The following is a 27820-nucleotide window of genomic DNA, read 5'->3' as shown; positions in this document are numbered from 1 at the left end:
GGCAACACTGAATCTTTAACCCACTGAGTGAGGCCAGGCATTGAACCCATATCCTCATGGATACTAGTCAGGTTCATTACTGCTCAACCACAACAGAAATGCTACTAGTCAGGTTCTTAACCCGCTGAGCCACAACGGGAACTTCTCGAAACTGTTTTTTAAGCATTGCAGTTTTTGCTGATCATGATTCTAAAATTTGGGAGGAAATCCCCGGACGCCATCATCCTGTAATGCAGGCATCATGTTTGCAGATGCTTCCCCAGTCTTTATCTATCCACACGTACTCATAGAGCTACAGTCTGATCAAGTGTCCAGTTTTGTCACTGCGTCCCCTGCACGCTCACCGCCTCACTGGCTGCATTGATAGTCCATCCACTGGGCTGCCTGTGTTTGCTAGTCTTAGGGGAGAAATTGTCTCTGTTCATGGCCTTATGTGGAATGCCTCTTTGGTTCATGATTTGGGCTGAATGTGGCATAGTTATCTTCAGATGAGATTTTTTGTTGTTATCATTTATGGGAGTCTGGTATGGCTGTGCCCTTCTCCACTTGAGCTGCGGGTCTCATAGTGACAGTTTGTGTCGTACCCTCGTGGAGGGTGCTGTGTATGACCCGGGGTGACAGGTTTTTCCTCGCTCGCGAATCTCAAAGCAAATTGCCAATTCCTGTTTCCTTTCAGAAATTCACCACCACCAACAAAAAATTCCTATACCCTTCCATCAAAAGTTGTGGAACTAGGAGTTCCACGGTGACTCAGCGGGTTAAGGATCTGATGTTGTCACTGCAGTGCCCTGGGTCGCTGCTATGGCTTGGGTTTGATTCCTGGCCCAGGAACTTCCACATACTGCAGGTGTGGTTAAAAAAAAAGTTAATATAACTGAATTCTTAATTTTGGGGTTTATGATACACTAATACTGAGTCTTTTGTTTTCATATAAATAAAATTCAGTTTGTTTTTACTACTTTTTAATTAACTCAAGTGTAATCATAAATGCATATATTTGTGCACTTAAGGGTTTTCCGGTTTTTTTTTTTTAGTCTTTTCATGGCTGTACCTGCAGCATTGTGCACTTGAGTTTTGACAGCTGTATACTTTGAAAATCTGATGTCTGGGTCAACTTGGGTTTATTTTTATTATGAAGACTGCTTTCTTTTTTACTTTAGGTTACATTTTTCTATTTCTTTTCATGTATAGGACTTTAAAAGTACTTATTGGATGCTATGAAAGGTCTCCTGCAAGTCTGCATTGTGATGTTCTTCTGAAGAATGTTGAATTCTGCCCGGTTTCTGGCTGATCACTTTGAACTTGTGTAGGCTTGGTTTTTGTTTTTTAATTAACGTATAGTTGATTTACAAGGTTGTGCCAGTTTCTGATGTAGTGTATAGATTTGGTTTTATGCTTTGTTTGGTTAGGTCTTTGAAAGTCCTAAGGTGTTTTTCCCCAAGCTTTTCTTTCTTTTTTTTTTTTTTTTGTTGTTGTTGTTGTTGCTATTTCTTGGGCCGCTCCCGCGGCATATGGAGGTTCCCAGGCTAGGGGTCCAGTCGGAGCTGTAGCCACCAGCCTACGCCAGAGCCACAGCAACGAGGGATCCGAGCCGCGTCTGCAACCTACACCACAGCTCACGGCAACGCCGGATCGTTAACCCACTGAGCAAGGGCAGGGACCGAACCCGCAACCTCATGGTTCCTAGTCGGATTCGTCAACCACTGCGCCACAACGGGAACTCCTCCCCAAGCTTTTCTAACTTAGATCAGACCCCAACTTTCAAGCCCTGCATTTCTTTCTTTCTTTCTTTTTTTTTTTTTTAAGGGCCTCATCCACCACAAAGGGAAGTTCCCTAGGGGTTGAAGCGGAGCTGTAGCTGCCAGCCTACCCCACAGCCACAGCAACGCAGGATCCTTAACTCACTGAGCGAGGCCAGGAATCAGACCCAAATCCTCATGTATACTAGTTGATTCATTACTGCTGAGCCACAGTGGGAACTCCCAAGCCCCAGATTTCTTGTGGGTCTTGTCAGGCCTTGGTGTTAGTATTTTCCAGGAAAATTCTTGAGTAAGTCCGTCTCAGCAGTCTGGACGTTTACATCTGGAGAGTTCTGTGTGTGTGTGTTTGTGTGTGTGTGTGTGTGTGTGTGTGACACATGGTGGGGGGTGTGAAGAGTAGGGCGAGGGCTACCCTGTGCGTTGTAGGTTGTTGAACAGTGTCTGTGGCATCTACCCCCTGGATGCCAGTAGCTCCTCTCCAGTTGTAACAACCAGTAATGTCTGCAGCCATTACCAAAGGTCTCGGATGGGGTGGGATGGCGAGGGATGCAAATTCTTGGCTGGACCAGGACTCCGAGATCTCGCTCTGTACCCGCTTTAGTCTCTGTGTCCTGCCTGCTGCTCCATACAGTAACAGCTCTCTGGCCCGCCTTGGGCCATCCTGTCCTGGGCCTTTGCAGCCCACTCTTTTTTTTTTTTTTTTTTGTCTTTTTAGGGCCGCACCCACGGCATATGTAGGTTCCCAGGCTAGGGGTCCAATCAGAACTGTGGCCACCAGCCTACACCACAGCTCACGGCAGCACCAGATCCTTAACCCACTGAGCAAGGCCGGGGATGGAACCTGAAACCTCATGGTTCCTTGTCGGATTTGCTTCCGCTGCACCACAACGGGAACTCCACAGCCCATTCATCAGCTAAGGCCTTTGCAGCAGCAGCCCCTTCCTTTCCCAGAGGCTCCTGAGATCTTCTTCATTGTGAACGTCTTTACTGGCAGATGCCTGACTCAAAGGTGCCAGCTGTGCTGGCTGACTCAGTCTCTGGCCTCTGCCGAAGCTCCGTGGGGCTGCTCTGCCCTTTGGACTTCAGTGTGCTGTTATTGTTGGAAGATTATTTGCCAGCTGAGAGCCAGGGTAGAGGTAGGTGGTGGTCGCCTCGTGAATGTCCTTCTCTCAAGGTTCAGTCTTGCCTGGTAAGATGGTTGCTTACGGCAGAGGTGGAGCCAGGGCTGTTGGACTGTCAGTTACTCAGTCATTCGTCACAGCAGCCGTTTCTTCCCTGCTTTTATTTTATTTTTTAAAGCTTAATTATCATTTATTTCAAGCCTTCAACATCCAGTGTTACCATCACATATACATGTTCCAGGTTGCTTACTATATTCATATATATCCTTTCCAATTGCAGACTAAACAAAGACATGCATTTAGAGCTGTATTAATGCGTTAAAGCAAAAGAGAACATAATTTAACAGCAAGAGAAATTGTAACCTATTGGACAACATTGGAAATCAACTATAATTAAAAAAAAATCCTCGACTTCCATACAGTGTTTGATAGAGAAAACACTGGTTTTGACATGCTGCCTTATTTTATTCAAATACCAGTCTGATCACACATGGTCCAAGAACACTGAAATAGTAAACCAAATACAATGACATGGTAAAAGATTGGTCTTTAAACATCATAGCCAATGATGCCAGGCTTGCCTATGCTCTCGCCGACATAAAACCACATCAGTACCTCGGTGGCCACCAATCCATTCAGCAGAACTTCCTTAACTGTGAGCTGTTTGAAGCTACCAGTTTGAGCACTATTGACTATTTTTTTCAGGCTCTGAATAGCTATAGGGATCTCAGCAGGAGTTGGAGGAACCAGCTCCACCTAGGCCTAGTGCCTAAATTTGGCCGGTTGAAGGTTTGAGTTAAATCACAGCAGCATTAACCAGGGCTGGTGCCTTCTCCATGAGGTTTCGGGCAAACTGGGCCATGGTTCTAGGAGTGAGGCTGGCTGGCTGAATGTCACCGGCCTCTTCCCTTCTTTTAATAGCAGAATATTTATGGGCCTTGCTGCTGGGACTCTGTGTTCAGTACAGGGCGTGGTGGATTGACCTGCAGTACCTACCTGTTCAGACGTCTCCCCACTGAACCGATGAAAGGTCAGGGCGTATGCTGGGCTGAGGCTCACCAAGTTCTGGCACGAGTCCTCTCTGTGCTTAGTAAAAACCCAGAATCTCAGTCTAACCCCACACCTTCTTCCTTGGCATTTTATTTATGTATGTATTTTTTTTTTCTTTTTAGCACCCCTGCCTCCCGCGCGCCTCCCCCTGCGGCATCGGGAGGGTCCCAGGCTAGGGGTTGAATCAGAGCTACAGCTGCTGGCCTACACCACAGCCACAGCGGCATGGGATTCGAGCCATGTCTCTGACCTACACCACAGCTCACGTCAACACTGGATCCTTAACCCACTGAGCGAGGCCAGGGATCGAACCCTCATCCTCCTAGATGCTAGTTGAGTTTGTTTCCCCTGGGCCACAATGGGAACTCCTCCCTTGGCATTTTAAAGGAGGAGACCTAGAAATCTGTACATTTAATCTGTGCCCCAGGGAGTCTTTTATTTTTGCAGGGCAGATGTTGGGGGGGGGGTTGTCCGTCCATGGCATGTGGGAGTTCCTGGACCAGGAATTGAACCTGCCCCACAACAGTGACCAGAGCTGTAGTGGTAACCACATGACATCCCTAAGGGCAGAGGCGACGTGGGGTCCCTCTGGGAAGGAAAAAGGCAGCGTGAGTATCTGGACTCCTTTCCCTGGGATTTGCGCTGACATCATGACTCATACTTAATTTTAAGAAGAAAACATTTTTTTGTGCGTGAACAGATGTTTATTTCTCCTTCATTCTTTATCTAAGATATAGTTTTTTGGTTGATGATTATTTTCTTTTAGGCCTTCAAAGGTAATTGTTTTAAATTAACCAATTTTATTAGTTTTGTCTTTTTTTAAGGTTTTTTTGTTGTTTTGTGTGTTTTTTTTTAGGGCTACAGCCGTGGCACATGGAGGTTCCCAGAATTGGAGCTATAACCACCAGCCGATGCCACAGCCACAGCAATGCCAGATCTGAGCCACCTCTGTAAACTATACCACAGCTCATGGCAACGCTGGATCCTTAATCCACTGAGCAAGGCCAGGGCTTGAACCTGCATTCTCATGGTAACGAATTGGACTTGTTACCACTGCGCTACAATGGGAACTCCTAAATTAACAAATTTTAAACTTCTAACTATGGAAAAATAGTCAAACATAGAACGGACTGCTTTTTTTTAGCGTAAAATTCAGTGGTGTTAACTATATTCACATTGCTTTGCATCTATTGCCACCATCTGTCCCTCCAGCTCTGCCCTCCGAATGACAGCTCCCTGGGGAATTTTACTTTGTCTTAGGGAATTTGCCTGTTCAAGGGACCTCAGATGTGTGGAGTCACATTGGTGTTGTCCTTGGATGACTGGCTTATTTCGCTTTGCATAATTTCCTCAAGGCTAGTGTAATTTTTTGGAAGAGGTTGGGGTCAGGCATTTACTCAGTATTCAGTGGAAGAAACTACTGTTCACCGTTATCCACTGTGGCGATGAGCTTTCAGTTGGTTGGGGAAGAAGAGGGGACTGCACCTGCTCTGGCTGCCTCTCCCAGCGAGCAGCTCTGCCTTGGGTCTGTTTTGAAGTCCTCATCTCCTCCTCCCTCGGGGACTCATTAGATGAGCTAACCGGGTCGTTTTCTTTGCTTGGTATCTCTGGGACTTGGCTGCTCTGGGCACCCGGCTTCTGTTTGGTATGTTCCACTCCAGTGAGTAGGAGAACCGTGGGATTTAGGAAAATGGAATTTGGCAAAGGCTTTCTGGGAAGAGTTTTTCCTCATTGCTCTGTGCATTTTTCTCTTAGTTCCTTTATGTGCATCCCCAAGAGAAATTAAGGCATTGCTGCTCTTGCCATGTGTGGTTATAAAAGTATATGTTGTGAATGAATCATTATTTAGGTAACAGCTAAATAATGAGAAATTGCTTTTGTAATTTTTTCTTTCTGCCTGCTGCACAGATTTCTTCATTTCTGAAAGCTTCCAAGATGGTGTTTAAGGGAGGAGTAATGCTAGTTTCTTGATATTATGGGTGTGCACTGTTGGTTACTTTAGGTTTGCTGCTTTTCCTACCTCCTCAAGTTTCAATACTTTGATAAATGGAAAACATTAGGAAACAGGAAAATCAGCCTTCTGAAAAGTCTCATTTTGACAAATTCTCAGTGAAATTATGTACCACAGGTGAGTTTGTAGCCCACATTTTCTTTCTTTCTTTTTTTCCCCTTTTACAGCTGCGCCTGTTGCACACGGAAGTTCCTGGGCTAGGGGTGAAGTGTAGCTGCAGGTGCAGTCTGTGCCACAGCCATAGCAATGCCAGATCCCAGCCTCATTTGCGACCTACACTGCTGCTTGCGGCAACACCCAATCCTTAACCTTAACACTGAGCAAGGCCAGGATCAAACCTGCATCCTCACAGACACTGTGTCGGGTTTTTAACCCTCTGAGCCACAGTGTGAAATCCTGTAAACGGGCATTTTCTTTCCCTCTTGAGTATAGTTGCAACAAGAAAAGGCAACACATGGCCTCATGTATAAATGTTTACAACTGAGCATGCCATTTTTAGGAAGATAGGTTTTAAACACATCTGTTTTGGTGTTTTTTTTTTTTTGTTTTTTTTCCTGTCTTTCTGTCTTTTAGGGCCACACCTGCAGCATACGAAGAATCCCAAGCTAGGGATCTAGTCGGAGCTATAGTCGTCGGCCTACGCCAGAGCCACAGCAACTTGGGATCCGAGTCTCATCTGCGACCTACACCACAGCTCATGGCAATGCTGGATCCTTAACCCATTGAGCAAGGCCAGAGATTGAACCTGCAACCTCATGGCTCCTAGTCAGATTCCTTTCTGCTGTGCCATGACAGCAACTCCCCACTTCTGTTTTTTGTATTTTTTTTTTATTTTTAGAAGTGGAAACATGCTGCGTTAACTGAGCATGCCATTTTTAGGAAGAAAGATTATCAACACTTTCCTGTTTTTCAGTTTTATTTTTAGAAATGTAAACATGCTACAGGTAAAATGTCGATAGAAATCTTTTTTCCTCCCCTCTGGTGGGGTATAGTTGTTTGTATTCTTAGCATCGTCTCTTGCTTGCTGAACCCTAAAATGTACATTTATACATGTTCTCGGGTTTTTTCACACTCTGCATGGTTTTTCCTTCTTCCTGTTGCCCTATCAGCTCACCTTTGCCGCAACTATTTTGTGGTGTTCATATGTCTCTTTTCCCCTCTCTTGATTGCTAAATCAGACAGGGCTTGGTTTTCAAAGGAAGCAGTTGGTGGTGGAAGGGTTTGGGGGTGAAGGCTCTTTCAGTCATTCTCTGGGGATGTGACCTCGCTTTGAAAATGTGTGAAATGGCCTGATGTATTCGTTGCATTGATATCGTAGACTTTATTAATGGCATTGTAGCCATTTTCCTAAAACAATATGTATTGACCATCCCTTTACTCACGGACACACCATGAGTGTTTTTCATGTTCATGGATTCAGATTTTCAGTTCATTGATTCAGATCTTCTAGTTGCCAAGGACCTGGGGGGCACTTCTGGCCCCCCACAGTGAGGAGTGGTCTTTTGCATGTAGTATGGTCACCAGCAAACGTGGCTCCCTCTGTGGCAATTATCAGTATGGGAGGGCCTGGCCAGGCTCTCCTTGTCTTCATCTTGTAGGAGCTCCAGGACCTGGGGGGGCTTCCCAGGGCACTGGAGAGGCCAGCATCAAGACGCATAGCCCTGGAAGAGGGGAACAAGGTCAGGGAATGAAGGGAAACGCAGCCTCAGAGTAGGTATCACAGCCCCCACCCCAGTGGTTCTCAGGGTCCCCATTATCGTGCTCAAAGGCTCCCAAGTCAAGTCTGAACATAGCAGTCTGGCCTCGGGGCTCCAGTAGTTATCTCGTATAATGGTAACGGTGGACTGCAGAAATTAAATGAAAGCTAATGGTACTTCAGGAGGTGAAAGCCACCTCCTTCCGAGCTCTCAAAGAGCTTCCCAGTAGGTGTGCTAGGTTGTGTGCCAGCCATGGAAAACCAGCCAACAACCACCAAAAAAAGGGCAATGGAATTTTCAGATTACAGAGCAGCAGGTGTTTGATTTTGTGTGGATTTTGTTTTCCCTTCCCTTCAATCCGTTTGTTTTTTTTCCCCTACAGAACTATAGAGGGAATCTGATTAGTTTTATAGAGCTCACCTGTCGTGTTCATGAGTCTGAAAGAGATTCCTTGCTTCTCCCCTCAAAAGCAGAGATGAATGGTTTTATTTTTAGATTATGCAATCATGAAAGTGGGTGTGACAGCATTCGTAGTCAACACTATGGGAAAAATACAGCAATTTTCTGCTCTAGGTGAGCTGAACAGGGTTCTCACTGTAGTTGCCTGTTGGAGTTGCATATTCTGACTGGTTGAACTCCGGGGTAGGGCCGTGAACCGGGAAGTAAATACAGAATGCAGAATAAGTGACCTAAATGCTTTCTGTTCTGAAACTCCTGCAGGTTCCTACTCCGAGCCTGTTTACTCTGACTCAGAATGTTATTGAGCCGCGTCCTAGTTTAGAAACAGCACTAGCTAACGGTGAGATAGTCGATTGTTGAAGGCATAGCCTGACGGCAAAGGACAAGATAGAATTATAATATAATGTAGGGAAAACCCTAAAAGCATGGCCCTTTGGAGCACTCCGTCGGGGTTGGGGGGGGACCCCCACATGCTGAGGGGCAATGACATTGGGTAAGAGTCACGTTGGTGACGAGGTTCTGCCTCATGAGGGTGGTGAACTGTGGTTTGCACCTTGTGCTCTAAAGGACTCTTGGAAAAGAATTTTTTTTCCCCCTAAATGCCTTAGTATCTTTATTTATTTATTTATTTATTTATTTTACAGAATAAAATACATATATTTAAACACAGTTACATTCATACAGATTATTATATCATGGATCTTAAACAGATTAAGTGACTCCCTCTGGAGAAGTGGAATGGAAAATACGCTGAGACAAACAGGAAATTTATTCTATACTTTATCCCATTTTGTATGGCTTTCATCTTTACTATTTAGTATTATCTATTACATCTCAATTTTTCTTTAAAAATTAGCATTATATTAAAATTGTGTATATTATGCAACTAAAATTTGATATTTAGCTTGTTTTCCAGTTTTTATATATTAACAAATAGTGGTACATTGAACTGGATTAAAGCTAAACCTTTGGAGACATCTTTCACTTCACAGTGTGTGCACATTTGAAACCTGTTGCTACACCAGATTCTTTCTAGAGATAACTGTTTACATTCATTTCTTATAAAATGAGATGGCCCCATCCCCAAGCTTGGATGGTATATTTAATGTTTTTTTTAAATTTGAGTATTTGTAAATTTTCATTAGCCATTTGTGTTTTGTGTAGTGAATTTCCTGTATATATGTTCTTTGCTCTTTTAAAGATACTGATAGATGTTTTTATTTCTTACTGATATTTAGATGTTATTGACTTTGGGTTTGACATACGTGGTGCCAAATGTTGATTCCAATTTGTTTTGTTTGTTCTCACAGTAGAAGTATTTTGCTCTCACAAGGAAAACAAATGTGACCAAATAGTATCCTTTTGTAACATGTCAACAAAACATTAGCATTAATTTGTATGTTTTTTTCCTCTGCAGTGTATATGAAGTTTATTAGAACGAAACTTGAATTTTGTGCATGAGGAACAGTGTGTCAACGGGAAAAAAAAAAAGCACAAGCTAGAGGTGGAGAGTTAGGTTTTATTTAGTGGACTTTGTGAGGATTCAGGCCTGGGACACAGGATATTCAGATCACTGAGAGCCTGCTCCCAAGAGGCAGGCAGGGTGGGCAGCCAGGTTATATAGGGGTTTTTGCAATAATGACTAGGAGCATGAAAAAGTGACTTAAAGAAAACTACACATCTCAAATTAATGAAATGAAATGAGTGCTTTGCTTTGTATGGGAAGCTGTAAAATCTGGGCCTATTAAAAATGTATTTCAGGAGTTCCCGTTGTGGCTCAGTGGTTAGCGAACCTGACTAAGATCCATGAGGATGTGGGTTTGATCCCTGGCCTCACTCAGTGGGTTAAGGCTCTGACATTGCCATGAACTGTGGTATAAGTCACAGATGAGGCTGAGATCCTGCATTGCTGTGGCTGTGGTGTAGGCTGGCAGCCGCAGATCCGATTAGACCCCTAGCCTGGGAACTATCATATGCTGCAGGTATGGCACTAAAAAGCCAAAAAAAAAAAAAAAAAAAGTGTATTTTAGCTCTTTGGGGCCGGCATCCGCTGCTCTCTCTTCCTGAATCTCTTCAGGCTGCAGCCTGCTGTTTCCATCCTGAATTCCCCCAGGGCTCACCATCCAGGCCGGCTGTAAGGTCATGGCTCCGCTGCTGCAATATCCTTTGTTTGCTGATGATGTGGCAGGCAACGTTTCTTCTTCATTAGGATCACTTTGCTTCATTCAAAACAAAACAAAGAACTGTCAGTCACGAATAGTTTCTTATCTGTAAAACAGGAAAAATTCTTGCTTTGTAAGCTTTTTTTCTTATTTAGCGTCTGGCTTGCAGTAAGTACACAAAAATCGGTAGCTATTTTTATGATAATGATATAAATGAATATGACAGGTCTTTGCACTCAACTAGCTGATAAGACCCAAGGGCAAAAGACATATAATTGATTACTCACATTTCTTATTTCCCTTATGATGGTCCCCCCCCCCCATGGTTTCACATTGTTAGGAGTTCCCTGGTGATCTAGCAGTTGGGAATCCGGTGTTGTTACTATTGTGGCTCTGGTCACTTATGTAGTTCATTCCCTGGCCTAGGAATTTCTGCGTATTGCAGGCTTGGCCAAAAAAAAAAAAAAAAAAAGGAAGAAATAAGTTGTTAATTTCCAAATAGTTGGCTTTATAAGGTATATCTTATTATGGATTTCTAATTTAATTCTCTTGTCATTGGAGTATGTTCTGTGTAACATTTTTACATTTAGAAACTCATCGAGATTTACTTTATGGCCCCAGCATATGGTCTGTATTGGTGAACTTACAATGTGGCTTGGAAAAAACTGACTTACCTTTGCTGGGCGTGGCGTTCATAAATGTCACTTAGAGCAGAGCAGGTTACTTGTTTTTAAGCAAATGTTTTGTATTCTTACTGGTTTTTTTTTTTTTTTGTCTATTTGTAGCAGTTACCAAGAAAAAGTACGTTGAAATATCCAGCTGTGACAGTGGGGTTTTCTGATTTTTCTCCATATTTCTCTCTGCTTTTGTCACATGTATATCAAAGCTCCGTAGTTGTAAACTGACAGCCTTATCTTTTATTTCTTGGGCCGCTCCCGCGGCATATGGAGGTTTCCAGGCTAGGGGTCGAATCAGAGCTGTAGCCACCGGCCTACGCCAGAGCCACAGCAACTCGGGATCCGAGCCACGTCTTCGACCTACACCTCAGCTCACTGGCAACACCGGATCCTTAACCCACTGAGCAAGGGCAGGGATCGAACCTGCAACCTCATGGTTCCTCGTCGGACTCGTCTCCAACTTATCCATAATGGGAACTCTTGACGGCCATATCCTTATGAAATGTCCCTCTTAATCTCTGGTAATTCAATTCCTTGTCTTTAAATCAACATTGTCTGATAGTAACCACTCCTTGTTTCTTGTGTGTGCTGTTTGCGTGCCCTATCTTGTCCCATCCTTTTACTTTATTTAAAGTGCATCTCCCGTATATAGAAAGCTGGGTCTTTTGTTGTTGTTAATCCAGTGTGGTAGTCTCTGTCTTTTAATTGGAGTATTTGTCTCTTTGCATTTAGTGTAAATACTGATGTGCCAGGGTTTAAGCCTTTCACTTTACTATTTTCTATTTGTTTCATCTGTTTTTTTCCCCATTCCTGACTCTTTCAACAATCAGATAATTTTTAGTATTACATGTGGATTCCTCTGTTGATTTGTTTAGTAGTATCTCTTTTCATGTTTGTAATTTTGCTTTAGAGATCAAAATAGGCATCTTCTCTGTAAGTCTTTTTTGTGTATTAATATTGGAGTACTTAATAAAATGTTAATCTATATTAATAACACTCTGTTACCCTTTGCTATCCCTTGTGCTATTAGTATATTTATAATTTAAAGATCAGGTTGGCCGGTGATAAAATCTCTTAGACCATCTAAAAAGGTCTTGATTTCACCCTCCCCATTTGAAGGACATTTATTTTTGTTGGTTTTAGAATTCTGAGTTGCCTGGACTGTTTCAGTGGCCCCTAATTCTCCCTTTCTTCAGACAATCCCCTGGCCAATCATTCTGTAGTTTAGTTTTTCTGATTAACTTTCCTAAATTGCAAAAAACATTCACTGCTCTGGATTGCCTTCCAAACCTTCTAGCTATTTCCTAGACCGCGTTTCTGGCCAGATTTTCCCTCCTCCGAGTCTCTGCATGGCTTCCTCTCACCCACAGTGACCTTCTCTTCTCTGCATGTAGTTTCTCCTCTTCATCTTCCAAGCTCCGCCCTCGCCACAGCGTCACTTGTGGAAACCTGCAGTTCCTTTTGCTACTGAATTTACAGTTCTGTTCACTTTTGAGTTACAGGTGTTTGTGCATATCTTGTCTCCTCTGTAAATTCAGGAGGACGTGATGCACCAGTCCCTGTATCTCCTGGAACAGCTGGTGTCTTCCACACAGAGAGTAGATAATAAATATTTGCCATTTATTACACTCACAGGAGTCCTATGATTTTATGCACAGTATGAAGTTGTTTCTATTCAATTAATAAGGAAACTAACACCAAAGTGTCAAGATGTCACACACAGAATTAATGATTAAATTCTCAATTTATAGACCAGTTCTCCTAATTTCATTCCTTAAGATAGCCGCCCTACTCTCATTTAATTTGGCTCACAGTACTTCAGTTGACTCACATGAACCTACATCCTTTATACTTTCGGTGTGTTCAAATTCAATGAAAAACAGGGTGAGGGGTTTTGCTTCTGCCTCCTAGCTTCCGTTTGCTGTGCTTGAGGGCGTGGTTGCTGCCACGTTGAGGAGCTGATGGATGAACCAGGTCCCTGGAGCCCTGCTGTCCCATCCTGCTCCTCTTGACACCACTCAAGTCCCATGAAAACATACCTCATTTTGCTATGTTCTAAGAGTGACTTTGTGAGAGTTCTGTTGTGGCTCAGTGGTAATGAACCCAACTAGTGTCCATGAGGATGCAGGTTCGATCCGTGGCCTCTCTCAGTGTGTTAAGGATCTGGCATTGCTGTGGCTGTGGTGTAGGCCAGCAGCTATAGCTCCAATTGGACCTCTAGCCTGGGAACCTCCATATGGTACAGGTGTGGTCCTAACAAACGACAAAAGAAGAGTGACTTTGTATCATTTCTCTTTCTGGCTCATATTTTAGGCCCTTCGCCTGAGCAACTTGGCCATGGGGAAGACGACCACGGGCCAGATAGTCAATCTGCTGTCCAACGATGTGAACAAGTTTGACCAGGTGAGCTGTACTTGAGGGATCCTTTTTCGTTTCCTGCTGATTTTACTGGGATTGATTTTAGCTGGCTGGGAGGTTCGATGCCAGTGTTTGGGTTGGTCAGGAATCAGTGGTTGACATAGGACAAGGGTTCTTTTTATCCAGTGCTCATCTCGTCTCTGTGCAGCTTAGAGGTAATAATGTATATTGTCCCATGGAAGCGAGTTTTATTTTCCAAGTAATAAAGAGGCAGCCGTGTCCCTGAGGGTCCCCCTGGAGGGCCCTTCCTGGCATGTTGTGCTGCTGTTGCTGCTGGACTGTCTGCTCCTCGTCCAGGTGGTGTGGGCTGGGGGCAGGGACTGTTCCTCCCCCTGTGCCCTGTTCACTGCCTGCTGCCCAGGGAGCCTTTGGGAAATCGTGCCAGATGGGGGGTCCCCAGTCAGACGCAGCCTGCTCTCCGCTGTCCCCACACTCTTTTTTTTAAAAACATGTATCTTATAAATATATTACGTTACCCACTAGTAATTGATGGATACTAAATAATACAGGTTTACCAGGGCAGTGGTGGCTGAATTTGGGGGCAGAGAAAATATGGAGAAGCCCTGAGCTCATCTCTCGTGTAGACAAAATTGAGATCTTCCTTCCTGCTTGTCCGGTTCTCCTTGGAGGACCCTGTTTTGGGCCCTGTGCTGCCCCAGAACAGCTTCATCTGGGGCGGATGCTTGGATCTCTGCTTTAGCAGGTGGAAAACCCAGTGTCGTCATTTCTCTTTAGGTTCCTGTCTGTTCTTTCGGAGCAGCTTGTTTCTATACTGTGTCCTTAGTGTTTTTTGGTTTGTTTTTGTTTTTTTAGGGCCGCACCCACATCATATGGAAGCCCCAGGCTATGGGTCAGGTCCGAACTGTAGCTGCGTCACAGCCACAGCAATGCAGGATCTGAGCCGCGTCCGTGACCTACACCACAGCTCGTGCCTACGCGGGATCCTTAACTCACTGAGCAAGGCCAGGGATTGAACCTGCATCCTCATAGATTCTGGTCGGGTTTGTATCCCTTGAGCCACAACGGGAACTCCTTGGTTTTTATATAGTCCTAAGAGGCTTTGTTTTTTTCTTTTTAAGGTAACGGTATTCCTACACTTTCTGTGGGCGGGACCACTGCAAGCTCTCATAGTGACTGCCCTGCTCTGGATGGAAATAGGAATATCGTGTCTTGCTGGAATGGCAGTTCTAATTATTCTTCTGCCTTTGCAAAGCTGCTTGGGGAAGTTGTTTTCCTCACTCCGGTAAGAGAAACACTGCTTTTAAAAATAGGCAATATGTACATGGTAACATCTATAGTCTAAGTGATGCTTTTCTTCAAAAGCATCTGTTTGATCTCTGTGCGTGTTGTAGACCCTTCAGGCTTATCCACTGGAGGCTCCAGCCTTAAGCTAAAGGCTGGTCTTGAAGGGGAAAGGCAAAGGTATTCATTTGCTGGCTTCCCAGACTAGCTTTTCAGGCACCGAACCTGAATAAATATTGTCCACCATACAGAATCAATATTGTCCTTAAGCAGAATTTGCCTGTGTACTAAGTACCTCACAAAGCCCATTTCTGGCTGGGTATATTTTTGTTATTCTTACATTAGAGCCATTTACAGGTATATATGTTCCCGTCTTGTATGTTTTTGTTTGTTTTAAATTGCTGTAACCATGGCAGCTGGAAGTTCCTGGGCCAGGGATTGAATCCAAGCTGTAGCAGCTGTGACCCCCACACGAGGCCAGGATAGAGCCTGCACTTCCACAGCGACCCAAGCCACTGCAGTTGGATTCTTAACCCACTGTGCCACTGGTGGAATGTCATTCTTTTTGTGTGTGTGTGTGTGTGTGTGTTTGCCTTTTATGGGGCTGCTCCTGTGGCATATGGAGGTTCCCAGGCTAGGAGTCTAATCCAAGCTGTAGCCGCTGGGCTACACCAGAGCCATAGCAACACGGCATCCAAGCCTCGTCTGCGACCTACACCCCAGCTCACGGCATTGCCAGATCCTTGACCCACTGAGCAAGGCCAGGGATCGAACCCACAACTTCATGGTTCCTAGTTGGATTTGTTAACCACTGAGCCATGATGGGAACTCCGGGAATGCCATTCTTATCTTGCTTTAATTCAGTGTTTCCATTAAGTTATCAGCATCCTAAGGGCAAGGTCAGTCTTAATTATGTTTTCTTAAAGCTCCACATTCTCAGCAGCATATGTGATAGAAAGTGGCTGGTGGCAAAGAGCCTCGTGGTGATGAGTTAGACCTGAAGCAGGTCCCAGAGGGTTATAGGAGGGTCATTGTCCAGGTTGTCAACGTGATGGAGATGCTGTTCTGTTGGAGGACATTGAGGGTTTTTGTGGGGGTGTGGCGGAGAGGTTCCTTTATGCACGGTATTTTTCTCTGCTTGGGATTTCCTTTCTTCTCTCTGCCATGTAGAGAGTTCAGCACCTGGTTCCAGGGGAACTGAGTTTGTGAAGCTTTTCTTGCTCACTTTTCCCAGTGGAATTAATAGCCTCTTCTTGGCTGCTCCCCAGCCTTTTATTCCACAGGCAGTGTTTTCCTGTAAGATTCCTTTCTGCCTTCTCGCCCAACTGTGAACACCCAACAGTTTGTATCCGACTCCTTTCAGGTCTTCCTTAGCTGATCCTGCAAGTTCTCCAAGTTTCTTGTTGAATAATTGCGCTGGAGGGTTGGCTCATTGAAGTCTTTCTCTTTTGTACTTTGAGTAGGACCTGCCTGTGTCATCAGCACAAAAGGGCTGCAGGGAATCACGTGATTCCTGGTCCCTCCCTGTGTCCCCTGCTGCTGCTGCTACAGAAAGTTGGGCTGTGGTCACTAAGGTTCACCTCTCATGTCTGTCCCCTTAGGAGTAAGACCGCAGCTTACACAGATGTCAGGATCAGGACCATGAATGAAGTTATAACTGGCATCAGAATAATAAAAATGTATGCTTGGGAAAAGTCATTTGCAGACCTTATTGCCAGATTGAGAAGGTAAGTTTTTGTATATATCACACCATATTTTCATACTTTATTTCTTTTTTTAAAACTTTTATTGAAACCAGCTATAATGGAAAAAAATAAAAATCATTTTATATATATAAAAAGAATACACGGTAAAGAATTTAAAAGCAGCAATAAAATCACTTAAAATCCGGAAAAAATAAAATAAAATGATATCACAAAAAAATTAATGTTAGAAAAGATAATAAATGGCCAATTTACTTAGCTGACAGAAAGAGGAAAACCTTTAAAAATAAAGAACTGGACAAATAATATGAACAGGAATTTCATAGAAAAGTATATACAAATGGCAAACTTTTAAAAAAACCAAATACTGTGATTATATCCTTCAAAATAAAAAAGTCAAATAAAATGAGATTTTACTTTTCAAAAAAAGGTTTTATTGAAATAGGAGTTCCCATCCTGGCGCAGTGGTTAACGAATCCGACTAGGAACCATGAGGTTGTGGGTTCGATCCCTGCCCTTGCTCAGTGGGTTAACGATCCGGCGTTGCCGTGAGCTGTGGTGTAGGTCGCAGACGCGGCTCGGATCCCGCGTTGCTGTGGCTCTGGTGTAGGCTGGCGGCTACAGCTCCGATTAGACCCCTAGCCTGGGAACCTCCATATGCCGCGGGAGCAGCCCAAGAAATGGCAAACAGACCAAAAAAAAAAAAAAAAAAGGTTTTATTGAAATAGTGTTGATTTACAAGGTTACAATAATTTCTGCTGTTCAGCAACGTGTTTCAGTTACACACGTACACATGTTTATTCTCTTTCAGATTCTTTCTCCACATAGATTTTTTTTTTCTTTTTTCTTTTTAGGGCCTCAGGTGAGGCATGTGGAAGTTCCCAAGCTAGGGGTCGAATTGGAATTACAGCTGCTGGCCTGCATCACAGCCACAGCAACATGGGATCTGAACCGTGTCTACAAACTACAGCACAGCTCACGGCAACGCCGGATCTTTGACCCACTGAGTGAGGCCAGGGATCGAAACCTCAACCTCGTGGTTTCTAGTCGGATTCGTTTCTGCTGGGCCACGACGGGAACTCGTTGTTTCCTGTTTAACTGCATGATTTAGAAGCCTCACTGTATTTTCACATTAGGGTGACTTTAAATACTATCCATTCCACCCCCTGCATGTGGCTGTGGGCTTAAGTAGAATAACGGAGATATGATTTTATCTTTTTTTTTTTTTTTTTTTTTGTCTTTTTGTCTTTTTTGTTGTTGTTGCTATTTCTTGGGCCGCTCCCGCGGCATATGGAGGTTCCCAGGCTAGGGGTTGAATCGGAGCTGTAGCCACCGGCCTACGCCAGAGCCACAGCAAAGCGGGATCCGAGCCGCGTCTGCAACCTACACCACAGCTCACGGCAACGCCGGATCGTTAACCCACTGAGCAAGGGCAGGGACCGAACCCGCAACCTCATGGTTCCTAGTCGGATTCGTTAACCACTGCGCCACGACGGGAACTCCGTGATTTTATCTTATACTTCCATTTCTTATCTTCTTAAAGGAATAAATTGTGCTTCATGTACAGAAATGAAATATTTCCAAATATTTAATGTCCTTAATCCCAAATAAGGAATGGTTCTAAGATGTTAATATTTGAAATGATATTTAAACTAAAACTGTACTTGATGTTAATATAGCATAAACGAGAAGATTATAGAGTTTGGATATACCTGTATCAGCCCAGACTTCATGAATCAGTATTCTTCCATTCCAGGCAGACTATGAAAATTCTGTTCTTTTTACTTTGCTTTACGTTTGTAGTCTTTTCCCCACCTTTCATGATGAGTGTCTGATGAGTGTTTATACTCCAGCACAAGGGGCTTATACCTCTCCGAAGCACCCTGTCACCTCTCACCTCTGCACCCTCATGGGTGCCCCTCCCTCTGCCGGGAACACACTCTCATCTTCCTTCTTCTCTGGCCTCCGCCAGGCCTGACCCACGTCAGCTCGTCTTCTGAGGTTCCACGTGTGTGCGACTCGCCCTGACTCCACAGCTCTGGGTTCCAGGCTCTGCTCTGTGCTGTGGGGGCTGCGTTGGCTGCCTCTGTTTAATGTCTCAGTGTCTCCCAGGCCTGGGGTTGTTGCTTCTTTTCCCCCATGAGTTCATGAGCTCCTGGAGGGGCTGGGCTGTGTCTCTGTCATCAGTGAGGAGCCGGCACAGGACCTCCAGTACTCATTGCTTGTTCAGACTGGTCTCATTGATCCAGAATGTTTAAAAGTGTGACCTTAAGCCTTTATTTCCTGGAAGCGTGACAGGGTGATGAGGTGTGTGGTCCTTGTGTCGGGCAGACCCCCGGGTGTGCACTGTGTAGGGTCTCCATGCTGTGGGGTGATTTCTCCTAATCTGTGTCCACCCCCTCGAAAGGGGCCCCCCACACAAGGCTCCAGAATTCATGACTTGGTTGTTGATGCTTTTTAAAACATGTTTCCCACTGTCTTTTCCAGGAAGGAAATTTCCAAGATTCTGAGAAGTTCTTACCTTAGAGGAATGAATTTGGCATCGTTTTTTGTTGCGAGCAAAATCATCGTTTTTATCACGTTCACCACCTACGTGCTGCTTGGCAACGTGATCACAGCCCGCCGCGTGTTTGTGGCCGTGACCCTGTATGCCGCTGTGAGGTTGACAGTCACCCTCTTCTTCCCTTCAGCCGTTGAGAAGGTGTCAGAAGCAATCGTCAGCATCCGAAGAATCAAGGTTTGGTGACAAATAACGTTTAAATATGTAGGTGGATTTTATGTCATATGTCACTGTGTGTAGTTAAGTGAGAATTAACGCTCTCAGTGCCAGAGCTGGTCGTCGTTCCATGATGTCCTGTGTTCTCCCATGCTCCCGTGTCCTGTGTGTAAGGTCTGTGCTCATTTATGGGCAGCAGTGGCAGCGGCACAGGGCTCTGGGTGTGCAGTGATGACGGCAGGTGATTAAAATGTCTCAAAGGAGGAGCAGCAACCAGATCCATCTCCTGTGCTGAGTCGCATGACTGGGTAGCGACCATGCGCAGTCCTGGGGGAGGAATATGAGTCCTCTCTTGCCTTGGAGGGAAAGAGGTTCCTGTTCCCATTTTTTTTTTTTTTTTTAAAGGGTTAAATAGACTTGGCCAGATTTGAGAGTCGTTCAGGGCATGTGCTGAGTTGGGTGGGGGTCGGGGAGTGAGTTGCTTTGGGTTTGGGGGCTAGAAAATCACCTGGATTCACCAAAACAGGAACACTAGAAGAAGACCAGATCCTGGGAGGTGAAGAGCATGTACTTGGTTTTGAATTCACAGGGTTGTTTGCTTTAAGTCTCACTTCCCGTGACCAGCCATGGGCCTGATTCAGCCTCCTTTTTTAACGGTTAGTGGGCAGTAATCCGATGCTCCATTTTCTTCCTTTCTCATCTCTCTCTTAGATGTGTTACTGCCCACTGAGAAGGCAGAAAGGGCAGCGGGAAGGAAAGAGAAGGTCAGCCCAGTGGACTGACTGGATGTCAGGACTGGGCGAGGTTTGTCTGTGGATGCGCTGAAGGCGTGGTGGGCACGTCGAGTGTAGAGGTCAGGTGCTGTTAAGCCCTGCTGCCCCGCTGCTTCTGCAGCCTGGGACTCAGCAGACTGGATGGATTTGCACTCAGGTCATGTCTGGGAGCCTAGGAAGCAAATTCACCACACCTGCCCACCTTGGAGGGGGCTCAATAGTCCGTACCCCCGGGCAGTCGTACCTGTGGCTTCATAGTGGTCGTGTCTTGTTGTTTACACATGCTTTTTGAGTTCCTTTTTTCCATGTTCTGAAAATGAAGATTTATTATGACTTTAAAGGCTGAAGAATCAAGCCCCTGTATTTTCCTCTTAGTAAGGAAAGGAGACTGAGTATCTTGGCATTGAATGACTCAAATAGGATTATAAATATCTTGTCCTAACTTCAAAGCACTAACATTCTTTGGTGACGTCCACATCCAGTAAAATGTGTCTCTGAGGTTCTACCGTTCACAGAGCCGCTTAGATTTTCCCCTGCCAGCCACTCAGAGGTCTGTCTTTGTGGCTGCAGTTGTGATGTTGATACTTTCCCGCATGACCTGTTCTGGATCTGCACTTCATGGCTCTAATAGCAATTTAATTTCAGCGTTTTCATCAGCCTGAGTACAGGGGAAAAATGCAGCCACATTTCTGGCACCTTTACAAGCTGGTCATGTGTTGACCGGAGTTTCATTTAATCCCTGGCGGATTGTGACTTTGTTCCCCACTCAGACCTGTTCTTTGTGGAGGAGCGTTGAATAGATTTAATTCTTCACTTAGGACTTACTTTTCCTTCCCTTCCTGCCTTCCTCCCTCTTTTCCTTTCTTCCTTTTCTACTATACATATATTGGGCTGAGAGTTGTCTGTCTTGATGACAGGCTTAAACTGAAATTGGAATTTGATTCTATGTAGACAAAATGTGTAGCATATATGTATAAGCTTTTGGTTTTGTTGCTGTGTTAGCTCAGAATATGTAAGCAATGCAGTCAGTGGTTGGACGGATGTGAACCAGCCACACAGTCTGTTCCTTTAGCTGAGACCCAGGATGGACCGACTCTGTGCAGGGGTCAGTCTTTGGAGTCGGGGCTGTGTGAGTGTCTGAATGATGCTCGTGCCCACCTTCTATGGGACTCCACACCCCTGTGGGGATTCAGAGGTAGGGAGGGCAGTGCCAGCTGCTAATATCCTGAGCTGGTTCCCGGGAGGATTAGCATTGGGATGGGCCGGAAGGATGGGGGGAACAGTACTCAGGGTATCCAGGCAGGGTCCCCCTGGGGAGTGTGGACTTAGGTGCTGATGGGTCCCTGGAGGATGCTGAACCTGGTGGATCCTCAGGTGTTGTAAAGAGATCAGGAGGGGGGATGTTGGGGGTCGGTGTGGTGGTGTTGGGGAGGCTGGGGAAAGAAGCAGCAAAAAACGTTGTCTTGGTATTTGAAACAATGATCAGTGAGATTCTGAAATTATGTTGGTTCAAGAGGAAAGGAGAATTGGGAGAGATGTGAGCTGTGGCAGAGCAGGCGAGAGCTGCCTGACCGATGATGGGGAGACTGTGTGGAGAGAACTCAGGCTGCGATGCTTGGCAGCCTCCAGAGGGTCCTCAGACTGCTGTCTGTCCATCCTGCTTCCTGCTGGGCACGGGCTGGGGCGGGTAGCAGTAGCCGTGCCCTGGGTTAAGGTTCTCCGTGAGCCTGGATAGAGGAGGAGGGAATGAGCGGACCGCATCTCCCACCAGCTGGTCTTTGCGAGAAATGCAGCCATCCCGTCTTCCTGTTCCTGCACAGAAGCAAGTTTTCATTCTCGGTTATTACCTGCTGTTCTTTTGAAGCAGAAGATTGCAGACAAGTTTGTGGCTTTAGGGCATAGTAGACGAAGGCATCAAAGATGTATGTAAAAGGTGTCTATGATTTTTAGGGTAATGGGTTACTATTTTTGTGTTGTTTTCTTTCTGAAACACCCTCACATGCGTGTTTCAGTTGCCTCCTAAATTGGTTGGGATTCTGTTTGCCTGTAGGTCCCAGAATTACCCTTTATCAAAACTGCTTACACAGATAGTTTTTTTTTTTCTCTTTTCTCATGCAAGAAGCCTTGTAAGGTGCTGTATCATTTTCCTGGGTTTAAGTACCACACACCAGGTGGCTTAAAGCCACAGAAATTTATTGTTGACAGTCTTGGAAGCTAGAAGTCTGAAATCAAGGTGTCGGCAGGGTCATGGTCTCTCTGAATCCTATGAGGGGGGAATCTTATTAATTCTGGTGGTCGTGGGCAAACGTGGATGCTCCTTGGCTTGTAACTGCCATCACTCCAGCCTCTGTCTCCATCATCACGTGGCTGTTTGCTGCCTGCGTGTCTGTTTCTGCATCTCTCTCATAAGCACACCAATTATGTTGGATTCAGGGCCCACCCTGTATGGTCTCATCTGCAAAGACCCCATTGCCAAAGAAAGTTGCATTTCGAGGTAATCCAGGTTAGGACTTTAACATATCTCTTTGGGGGATAGACGGTTCTCCCTATAACAAGTTCCACGGTTAGGATGATCCAGACTCTTCCGCTCTTGCAGCTCCTTGTTACTCCACTGCGCATGGCCTTGACCAGGCTGGCAGCCTCCAAAGCCCGGCCATGAGGTGGAGGAAGATTCCTGGACATCGTCCCCTTTTCACTGACCTGGATTCAATCACATGGCTGCACTTACCTGCACCGGAGACTGGAAAGAAAGGTCCTCCTTCTAGGCTGCCGCGTGCCAGTTACACATTCGGGGCGCATTACCATAGAATGCGAGGAGCTTTCAAGGACAGCCAACAATCTCTGCCTCACGTTCAGTGTTCTTTGGTGGGGAGGTGGCTCAGTCTCTTAGTGGGGATGATTTCAGGTCTTCATTCAATTTTTTCTACCCCTGTAACTTTTCTCATTGAATTATGTGTAGTATTTGCATGTCAAGAGGGAGTTTTCCTATATATGATTAGGACTTGGTTTTATTCAGCTGAACTGCATTGAATTGGTGTGAAAACAGGTTTTATTCAGCTGAACTGCATTGAATTGGTGTGAAAACAGCCAGAAGTAGAAGATGTGGCCATTCCGGCTGTTGAGGAGACAGGGCACTAAGAAGAAGTGATTCTGAGAAGATGCTTATAAAATAGTTTTTAAGAAATAGAAACTTAGAGATAGAAACTTTACAATGAGGGAGAGAGAGAGAGAGAAACTTAATGAGAGCACTTTGATTTTCGAGTAATGACTTCACCGAGAGTTAATGATAAGCAGTGAAACGGGTTTGATACACAGGAGGAGGAAAGCGGAACATCCAGTTTTCCTTCAGTGTCACCGCCGTCATCGATCCTGTGTTCCCAGCCTTTCCTGGGCCACGGGATTCCTGAAGGCTGAGGACCGGCCTTCCTCTCTGTGTTCCTAGCATTGTCAAGTGGTGCTTGGCACATGGTGGGATTGAGTAAATATTTATGGAATCGTTTCCTACCAACTACTCTATAACAATAGTTAGCAAGCCCAAAGTAACACAACACATTCAGAAATGTTCAGGTTCTGAATGTGTTGGAGCTTGGAGTCATATTATCTCCTTGGGGAGGAACCAGTTCACTTGTTCACTGTTACAAAGATAGCCTCATGGCCTGGAACTAGAATTTTTATATATACTATATATATATATATATATATATATATATATACACACACACATTGTATATACTATATACTATGTATACACACATACTATGCTATATATACTATGTATACACACTATATAGACTATATGCTATAAATATACACACTATGTACTATATATATATTCTATACTATATACTATGCTATATACTATATATATGTAGTTATACTGTACTCCGTATATGTATACTCTAGTATTTTATATGATTATGTGTACTAAATGCTGTAATAATAGTAGCTATTATTCTATATTAGTATTTCTGATATGAACCAAGTACAGTTGGTAACACAAGTAGGCCATATAAGGTTTTTATTGCAAATGCCAAGAAAGCAATTACTTTTGTTTGTGCTTTCCTCCAACAGATGAAATGCCTCTCTTTTTCTTTTTTCTGTAGGATTTTTTGTTACTTGATGAGATCCCACAGTGCAACTCTCAACTGCCGCCTGATGGTAAAACAATAGTACACGTGCAAGATTTTACCGCTTTTTGGGAAAAGGTAACCATTCCTCCATTCCAAGGTTGTGACTGCTAAAAGTGCCAGATTTATTGGAGAATTTTGAGGTTTTACATAGCGTAGAAAATGCGATTTGTTTATTTACTGAAGCTATGCTAGAAGAAAAATTCTCAAAACCAGAGGTATGGTTTGCGGTTTAAATATAAAATCAGACTGTGGCATTTGACACGTTCTTTATGTCACATTCCAGAGAACTTCCAAAGTATTTTCATATTTGGAGCTTAAGATACATGCGTTCGTAGTGTTAGGACTGACTGGCTTGGACAGACAAAATGCTGCAGGGTGGAATGGGTTAACTCACAAATACACAAGAAGGTGTTACAGGCAGGAGGCGGTGGGTACAGTCTGTGCACATTTTTTGCCTTGATGGCCTTAGACCTCGTTACATAGTGAGTGAGGCCATGATTTGGATCTTTGCTGTGGGTTGGGGTGAGGGCTCCCCTCTCCTAAGCTTCTAGATGGTGCCGGCCACGTTGCTGAGCGGCGAGGAGGCAGGTGAGCAGGTGGTCAAAGTCGGCACGGTGGCTCCCACATGAAGGGTTTCACTGAGTGGCGAGCTGACAGGTGCAACAGGTGATTTCCCAACACTCGGTTTCTTGATGATATTCAGGCACGTGGGTAAAGCAGCGTGGTCCTCTCTCACGACGCCGTGACCTCCGCTCACCTGTGCAGCCCCTTTACGGGCAACTGAATGCTCCCTCTGCCCCCAGGTTCCAGGTCTTCTGTGCACATCTTCCCAGGTCCGTGTGGATTAGTCAGGAAAATGGAACCCGCACCACAGGAGAGGGAATTAGTTGCAAGTGATGAATGAGCCAAAATAAAATAGAATAAAAGGCCAGAATAAAATAAAATAAAAGGCCCGAAAGGGCAAAACAGTGGAGCGACTGAGGGAGAAGGTGCCTCCACCAGAGGGTCCACCCTCCGGAGCAGAGCCTGCAGCACGGCTGGTGGAGGGAGTGGGGACCACAGGGCAAGTGTCCAGGCTCTGTAGACACCTGTCTTTTCAGAAATGTTGGAAATTGATCTCAATCTTTAAACTTTAAAATAAGTCATCTTGTGGGAACCTCCACATCTCCAGGGGGCAGGGATTTCCAACTGTGTTTGGCCGGAGTGGGGACTCAGCTAATGATCCTGGTTAACTCAGCGTCCCCTGAGTCTGGATACCCAGAGCGGAGGGGACTCAGCACCCCCTGAGCTGTGCAGTGCCTCCCACTTCTGGTCACACCAGAGCAATGCCCGATCCTGAAGCCTGGACAGGGAGGGAACTCAGGGTCTGGTCCTGACAGACTGTGAGGTGGGGGACAGGAGGCTGATGGTTGTATGTGGCTGTCATGACTGAATGAAAATTAGTGAAATAAGAATCCTAAGTGTGAGGTAAGAAGAAAGGAGTGGAGAAACTTAAGAAAATATTTCTCATGTATTAAAATATTATTTCTTATTGATAGCTTTTATAATTTCTATAAAATCTGAGGCTATTTTCGGCAACTTGGCTAGTTTCTCTGATGATAAAAAATAGTTGTCATTGTCTCTGATGTGAATATTTTATAATGAGTTCTTTCCAGAGAAAATTTTCATTTTGAAGATTAGTCAAGACTTTTTATCCAGTCTTTGTGCTTTTGGGCATTTTACTTAATCCCATGTAACCACTTTATGCTTTGTAAACATTAGCAGTTACTGCGGATTTTTGTAGTACTCAGTATGTATAAAGACATACCCACACCCGTAAGTCGCTTTGCCTTAGACTTGAGGAACATAACTTGTGATCAGCCTGGCAAGTATTTTGTCCTCCCTTGTGTCCCTCCCCCCCTTTCGTTCGTTATCAAGTGAAAACGGAGAGGTTAGCGGAGGTGTCAGGCTGTTACTAGAGGACCAGGCTTACCATGTGCTTGTGCTGCCACCTCATGGATATTTGTGAAATTGACAATGAAAACCGAGGGTGCCAATGAAGAGTTGTGGTTAAAAACCTCCCATGTGACTTGAATAGCTAGGGTGCATCATGCAGTTGGCAGGTACCTTGTCATTTCAACAATCTAAATTCTGTGGGTGTGGAGATATGTATCTACAGGGAAATCTGATAAAAAGAAGAAACTTTTCCAAAGTCAGGTAAGGCAGCTTCAAACCCTCAAAGAGATAGGATTGGATGAAAAGGCTTCCACGACACAGTATCTTAAAATAGGAAGGAGGAAAATGTAGGTTATGTTTGCATATGAATATTATGTTATTTTCTCCAATTTTTGAAGTAGTTTGTGTTACTTTATTGAAATGGGCACATTTTTGTGAACTTTAATTTATAGGCATCCGAAACCCCAACCCTCCAAGGCCTTTCCTTTACTGTCAGACCCGGGGAACTGTTAGCTGTGGTCGGACCTGTGGGAGCAGGAAAGGTAAGTTATGATGCCTTCTGGCAGCGTGATGCAACGATGCAGCCTTTATTAAACTCTAAGTATTCAATCCAAAGCCATGTGGAAAACACCCAGTTTGAATGGGTGTAACTAGAACAGCATTTCTCTAAGTGTGATCCGCAGAACATTTGTTTTGCAAGAAGGTTTCATCCCAAATCTTGATAAACACAGATTATGGTTCCTTCTTGGTGCTTCCAGTCGCACAGCTGGAACTGCTTGTTGGGAATCTGCACGTCCCAGTGAAGGAAATGATTTATGTGACAGCTGTTCAGGACAGACTGAGACATGAGGACTTCTCTTTGTCACGGTGGCCCCTCCAGGAAGTCAGGAGGCTGTCAAGGCTATTTAGGAAGCTTTGAGCATCTCCTCCTGTGAGTGGACCTGGCCCGTCAGTCATGTGTGGTGAACGTGCAGCCACGGGCTGGAGCCAGAGACACAGACGTGAGCAAGACCCCGCCCCCCTGCCCTCCAGAGGCAGCCAGGTTCCGGGGCGACACAGAGACGCAGGCAGGTTATTTCAGCCCCGTGTGGCAAGGGCCCTGGTGGTGTGGACACAGACACGTCCCCTGTGCGTGTAGAAGATGTGGAGGACGTGCACATGCACTGGTGTCCTGTGTCTGTGCAACAGAATACAGACCATCAGCGTGGGCTGTGTCCATGCGAGGGCGATGGTTTCCTCCGGGATGGACGTTGCTCCTCGCACACAGTGCCTTGCAGAGTTCGTTTAGTTTTATTTTTTCTAATTTTTAAAAAAAATTTTAGGAGCGCCTGTCATGGTTCAGCGGAAACGAATCCAACTAGGAACCATGAGGTTGCGGGTTCGATCCCTGGCCTCACTCGGTAGGTTAAGGATTCGGAATTGCCATGAGCTGTGGTGTAGGTCGCAGACGCGGCTCGGATCTGCTGTTGCTGTGACTGTGGTGTGGGCCAGCAGCTGTAGCTCTGATTTGACCCCTACCCTGGGAACCTTCGTGTGCCGCAGGTGTGGCCCTTAAAAAAATAAATTTATGTGTTATGGTCAAACTGGATTCTTTTTTTTTGTTGTTGTTGTTGTTGTTGTTGTTGTTGCTATTTCTTGGGCCGCTCCCGCGGCATATGGAGGTTCCCATGCCAGGGGTGAATCGGAGCTGTAGCCACTGGCCTACGCCAGAGCCACAGCAACGCGGGATCCGAGCCGCGTCTGCAACCTACACACCACAGCTCACGGCAACGCCGGATCGTTAACCCACTGAGCAAGGGCAGGGACCGAACCCGCAACCTCATGGTTCCTCGTCGGATTCGTTAACCACTGCGCCACGACGGGAACTCCTCAAACTGGATTCTTAACGCACTGCACCACAGCGGAACTCTCAAGAGTTCTTTTAAATAATCATCTTTGGATATATTCTCCACATGTAGCTTTTTAA

The 27820-nt window shown here is 45.0% G+C and overlaps 1 protein-coding gene and 1 pseudogene across 3 annotated transcripts in view; one reads left to right on the top strand and one right to left on the bottom strand.

The window, feature by feature from the left end:
- LOC100152536 (ATP binding cassette subfamily C member 4 (PEL blood group)) overlaps nucleotides 1-27820 on the top strand; it is a 223180-nt gene that overhangs the window by 53367 nt on the left and 141993 nt on the right. For all 3 annotated transcript variants that reach the window (XR_014819714.1, XM_084982092.1, XM_021065786.2), the window contains 6 exons: nucleotides 13251-13340; nucleotides 14435-14598; nucleotides 16199-16324; nucleotides 18788-19037; nucleotides 23893-23994; nucleotides 26307-26396. Coding sequence is in view for 2 of the 3 variants with exons in the window: in XM_021065786.2 (XP_020921445.2) it covers nucleotides 13251-13340; nucleotides 14435-14598; nucleotides 16199-16324; nucleotides 18788-19037; nucleotides 23893-23994; nucleotides 26307-26396 (822 nt within the window). In the remaining variant the exon portion in view is untranslated. The remainder of the gene's footprint in view (nucleotides 1-13250; nucleotides 13341-14434; nucleotides 14599-16198; nucleotides 16325-18787; nucleotides 19038-23892; nucleotides 23995-26306; nucleotides 26397-27820) is intronic.
- On the bottom strand, nucleotides 3350-3743 carry LOC146398674 (ATP synthase F(0) complex subunit g, mitochondrial pseudogene; annotated as a pseudogene).

This window comes from Sus scrofa, chromosome 11 (assembly GCF_054392235.1).
Source record: "Sus scrofa isolate SSC_HxYL_T2T_F1_AM1 chromosome 11, Sscrofa_HxYL_maternal_Yorkshire_Landrace_v2.0, whole genome shotgun sequence".
NCBI lineage: Eukaryota > Metazoa > Chordata > Mammalia > Artiodactyla > Suidae > Sus > Sus scrofa.
The sequence above is the reverse complement of the archived record's forward strand: the minus strand, read 5'-3'. Positions and strand labels throughout refer to the sequence as shown.